The sequence below is a fragment of the Salvelinus alpinus genome, chromosome 7 (genome assembly GCF_045679555.1).
Source record: "Salvelinus alpinus chromosome 7, SLU_Salpinus.1, whole genome shotgun sequence".
In the NCBI taxonomy this organism is placed as follows: domain Eukaryota; kingdom Metazoa; phylum Chordata; class Actinopteri; order Salmoniformes; family Salmonidae; genus Salvelinus; species Salvelinus alpinus.
The window spans coordinates 23269434-23275178 of NC_092092.1; the positions used below are offsets into that span (position 1 = coordinate 23269434).

At 41.1% G+C, this 5745-nt stretch overlaps 1 protein-coding gene across 1 annotated transcript; it reads left to right on the forward strand.

Annotated features, from left to right (window-relative positions):
- The first annotated feature begins 121 nt into the window (after positions 1-121).
- Positions 122-3205, forward strand: LOC139580617 (actin, alpha skeletal muscle 2-like). The gene is made up of 7 exons (XM_071409477.1): positions 122-245; positions 1088-1224; positions 1387-1711; positions 1838-1999; positions 2135-2326; positions 2425-2606; positions 2735-3205. The coding sequence occupies exons 2-7, from the start codon at positions 1096-1098 to the stop codon at positions 2876-2878; spliced, it is 1134 nt and encodes a 377-aa protein (XP_071265578.1). The 5' UTR covers positions 122-245; positions 1088-1095; the 3' UTR covers positions 2879-3205.
- The last annotated feature ends 2540 nt before the right edge of the window (positions 3206-5745 follow it).

A 5745-nucleotide genomic window follows, 5' to 3' on the forward strand; every position in this document is an offset into this window, starting at 1 on the left:
CCCTGCTCACTTGTAAACCGGGGAGCCCTTTAGCCTGCCTGCGAAGTTTCCCCGTCACACCGAAGAACCTAATATGGATGACGGCTGGGAAAATGTCCAATGGAACACGTAGACATTCTCAATGGTGGGTAAGGGAAATAGGCCGAACGCGGTGAGTATATAAGGTTTGAAGTGCCACTATAGCTCGATCCAGCAGCAGTTGCTTTCCGCCTTCTGAGCTTAATCTGAGACAGACACCACCAAAGGTAAGAAAAATGGAATCAACCCAAACCTCAAAGACTGGATCTACTATTCATGGACTGATATCAAAGGATGTACCCTTATTTTTATTTGACATCTGTGGAGCCAATTAATATTATAAAATACACAGATAGTGATGTTACAGTCTCTTCACCTGAAGGAATTGCGCATGCCAATTACGCATGGATTTATTGTATAGGCTACAGAAATTAAACAAATTGCGGAAGAGTAGAAGAGAGATAAAATACACATTTTCCTTTCTGTCAGATTACTTGATAAACCCTTGGCCTTGTTTGTAGACTTAATTGAAACAAACAACTGGCCAAATTGCCTGGGCTTGGCTACCTAACGATTTAACAGCCCCTTGACATTGTGTTATTGAAAGAAATTAGAGTGGTTTCATGGAGTTCAGAAACAATGCATTATAATTGGATAGATCATTTCACTCATACAACAAATGAGTGTGTAACATGCATAAGATAACATTTCCAGTAGGGTATTCAACAGGTGACAATATCAATGCGTAAATCTAACCAAATGTAGACTCAACTCAAATGACTTGTACCTAAACTCAATTCAATATAATATCGACATAGTAGCCTATTAACTTGCAACAACTTTTTGAGTAAATGCAATGATTTTCTCACTCAACCAGGCTTGTGTGTTAAGCTGTCATCCGTAGTTTGCACAATATTTAATGTCAATCGCTCCATAGTGTATGTCTGTGTCTCACCCTACTTGTCTTTTTAACGTTTAGGTGTGCATCGTGCGTTATGTTGTTCTGATGTTTCTGTGTGCGTGCACCCTGCAGAAATATGACAGTTATTTGTGTATGTGTATTATTAAGAACTCAAGATGTGTGACGACGACGAGACTACAGCTCTTGTGTGCGACAACGGCTCCGGCCTTGTGAAGGCAGGGTTCGCCGGTGATGACGCCCCCAGGGCTGTCTTCCCCTCCATCGTTGGTCGCCCTCGTCACCAGGTATGATCTGCACTCCGAAGACGCTTGCAGCAGGCCCATATTACGCAATTTGCCCCGTAAATCCTTTATTATCCATTATCTATCTATGCGTTCCCACGTCATGTTTTGACTGGGATTAGGCTATGCCACCATATAGGCCAATGAGTCTCGTCTTTCCTCCAGGGTGTCATGGTCGGTATGGGTCAGAAGGACTCCTACGTAGGAGATGAAGCTCAGAGCAAGAGAGGTATCCTTACTCTTAAGTACCCCATCGAGCACGGTATCATCACTAACTGGGACGATATGGAGAAGATCTGGCACCACACCTTCTACAACGAGCTGCGTGTGGCCCCCGAGGAGCATCCCACTCTGCTCACTGAGGCCCCCCTGAACCCCAAGGCTAACCGTGAAAAGATGACCCAGATCATGTTTGAGACATTCAACGTCCCAGCCATGTATGTTGCGATCCAGGCTGTGCTGTCTCTGTACGCCTCCGGTCGTACCACTGGTAAGGAATGCAGCGTTTACTCATAAACAATTAACCTAAAACAACGTGTCGGCTACGTGTGGCCTACCATGTGTCTATACTATGAGTTATGTCAACTGAATATTTACGTTTTTGTTTGTGTTAAAGGTATTGTGCTGGACTCCGGTGATGGTGTGACCCACAACGTACCCATCTATGAGGGTTATGCTCTTCCCCACGCCATCATGCGTCTGGATTTGGCTGGTCGCGATCTGACTGACTACCTCATGAAAATCCTCACCGAGCGTGGCTACTCTTTCGTCACAACCGGTGAGATTTTGTTTGCCTTGTTTTACTCACCATGAAAATACCATGCATAATCTGTAAAATGCGCTAAAACGCACAAGACGTGCGTAATTGCAATGATTTGTTCCATGTTCTGAGCAAAATATTTATTCATTACAGCCGAGCGTGAGATCGTGCGTGACATCAAGGAGAAGCTGTGCTATGTGGCTCTGGACTTCGAGAACGAGATGGCCACCGCCGCCTCCTCCTCCTCCCTTGAGAAGAGCTATGAGCTTCCCGATGGTCAGGTCATCACCATCGGTAACGAGCGTTTCCGTTGCCCAGAGACCCTCTTCCAGCCTTCATTCATTGGTATGTAATAATCATATAACGAGTAATGATCATTTATATGCCTATTATATTGGTCAAAATAGAGACATGCTGTTTCTAATACGTTATAATCCGAACAGGTATGGAGTCTGCCGGTATTCACGAGACCGCCTACAACAGCATCATGAAGTGCGACATTGACATCCGTAAGGACCTGTATGCCAACAATGTCCTGTCCGGTGGTACCACCATGTACCCTGGTATTGCTGACCGTATGCAAAAGGAGATCACCGCCCTGGCTCCCAGCACCATGAAGATCAAGGTAATTATATGACAACCCAATAACACTATTCGTATTTATACCTTCCAATAAACATTTATTTGTCAACAATAAAATCTTAATAAAAATATGTAATGGTTTTTACTCATACTCAACTTCTTTCTCTATAGATCATTGCCCCACCTGAGCGTAAATACTCCGTCTGGATCGGTGGCTCCATCCTGGCTTCCCTGTCCACTTTCCAGGCTATGTGGATCACCAAGCAGGAATACGACGAGGCAGGCCCCAGCATTGTCCACCGCAAGTGCTTCTAAATGTATCATCTCCTGCGTCTGTTTGCTCTGGATCCACAAGAGGAACAACACAATGTTGTCACTGGACTGTTTTTGTAACAATCTTTTTTGTAACCATGCGTTATCTGGAAAGAAAATCTGCAAATGTGAACCAGCATAAACAAGAACGAGACATGACATGTTATTATTCAACATGTGAATGTAAATGTACATAAATACTAAGTTATTAAAGTCCATTATTTGGTATTTTCATATATGTCTGTTTTATAATCATAATGCCGCAATATGTAGGCCTATGTTGTAAAGCACATAACATGATCATCACACAATAAACCAATAGGCCTTCAATCCAATAGTCGTGGTCATTAGAATGCATGGTATGTTGAGGATTTCCATGCTGAATATGGTATGGTACTGTAGGATAATGTTAGAGATAATACGCTATAGTAAATGCAAAGGAATTATCAAAGCATTCAAAGATTGTCATCAAATTACACAAATGCAGGATTATAATAGGCTACTGCTATAGTGCATCCTGATTTGCGTCGAGTCTACTACAAGAGATTTGACTCTTGATTTGGCATGGCGAGAGTGAAAGGTGACTGTCGGGCATGACTTCGCTGGAATGTGCCATGCTTGCTCCTTCACGTCTACTTTAAACTTCGCAACAACACAGATTTGACATTTGATACCAATCTCATATTCCAAGGACAGCCTGAAGAAGCCTTGTATAGAATATATTGCAGGGGCAAAAACACCTTGCACACTGAGTCTAGGGTAATAGTAGCTGCTCACCAGGACCTTGTTAGAGCAGGGTTGGAGCATTCTTCTGACATACATTTTAACAAACAGATTATTGTATTCTAACCAACATTTACATTTACCATCTGAATGTACAAAACATTAGGAATACTTGCTCTTTCCATGACATAGACTGACCAAGTGAATCTAGGTGAAAGCTATAATCCCTTATTGATGTCTTCTGTTAAATCAACTTCAATCAGTGTAGATGAAGAGGGGGGGAGACAGGTTAAATAAGGATTTTTCAGCCTTGAGACAATTGAGACATGGATTGTGTCACGATCGTCTATAGGAGAGAGAGATGACCAAGGCGCAGCGTGTGCAAAATACATCTTCTTTTATTAGAAGATAGGAAAAACACGAAAACGAACACTATACACAAAACAAACCAAAACAACAAACGACCGTGAAGCTAAATGACGTAAGTGCATGGACAAGCAACAAACGTTCAACATAGACAATTACCCACAAACACATGATGCCCATGGCTGCCTTAAATATGGCTCCCAATTAGAGACAATAAACCACAGCTGTCTCTAATTGAGAACCAATCTAGGCAGCCATCGACATACAAACACCTAGACAAGAGGTTTCCCCATTAAACCTACAAACCCCTAGACAACCCAAAACACATACTTCCCCATGTCACACCCTGACCTAACTAAAATAATAATGAAAACAAAGATAACTAAGGCCAGGGTGTGACAGATTGTGTATGTGTGAAATTCAGAAGGTTAATGGGCAAGACAACATATTTAAGTGCCTTTCAAACACCTGCTAGAAGGAAATTGACTTTTAAGTGCATCTCAACTATGGGCGGGGCTAAAACATAGCCAGCCTATGATTACTAGACACGAAACACCATCTGTTGTGTTTTGCTTGTGAAAACCGAGCCAGTAAATCTATATGCTGTAAGTATAAGACATTAGAATGTTAAAACATGCAATTTGCAATACATTTTGAGACACACATTCTCTAGTTCTGTGCAGAATAAAATCGGATATAGGCTACACTATGCAAAATCTGGTTCTCTTGCACATTTTGCATTCATTGCAGTGTAGACATTAGGCTACATATTCGTTTAATTTTCTTAGATAGTGTATTCTGACAATAGAATATGGAGAATGATATGCTATCACTTAAATAGTAGGCCTATGGCAGCATCATGTTACAATAATACTCATGTCATAACAGTTTAATAATCAATTAATAATCAATCAACATTACACATCCAAGTATATCTGATAAAATTATGAAAGACAAGCATTGTAAATATAGAATTTCGTAAGAAGTGTGGAAGAAGTAAAAAAAATATTGTTGTCTATCAACAATGACAAGTCACCGGGGTCTGATAACTTGAGTGGAAAATTACTGAGGATAATAGCGGACAATATTTCCACTCCTATTTTCCATATCTTCAATCTAAGCCAACTAGAAAGTGTGTAGGCTTGGAGGGAAGCAAAAGAATAGTAAAGCCCCCTTTACTGGCTCAAATAGCCTACCAATCAGCCTGTTACCAACTCTTAGTAAACTTTTGGAAAAAATTGTGTTTGACCAGATACAATGCTATTTTTCTGTAAACAAATTAACAACAGACTTTCAGCACGCTTATAGAGAAGGACACTCAACAAGCACAGCACTTACACAAATTACTGATGATTGGCTGAGAGAAATTGATGCTAAAAAGATTGTGGGAGCTATTTTGTTAGACTTCAATGTGGCTTTGACATTGTCATCATAGTCTGCTGCTGGAAAAACATATTTTTTTTGGCTTTACACCCCCTGCAACAATGTAGATAAAGAGTTACCTGTCTAACAGAACACAGAGGGTGTTCTTTAATGGAATCCTCTCCAACATAATCCAGGTAGAATCAGGAATACCCCAGGACAACTGTCTAGGCCCCTTACTTTTTTCAAACTTTACTAATGAGATGCCACTGGCCTTGAGTAAAGCCAGTATGTCTATGTATGCGGATGACTCAACACTATACAAGGCAGCTACTACAGCGAGTGAAATCACTGCAACACTTAACAAAGAGCAGCAGTTAGTTTCAGAATGGGTGGCAATGAATAAGTTCGTACTAAAT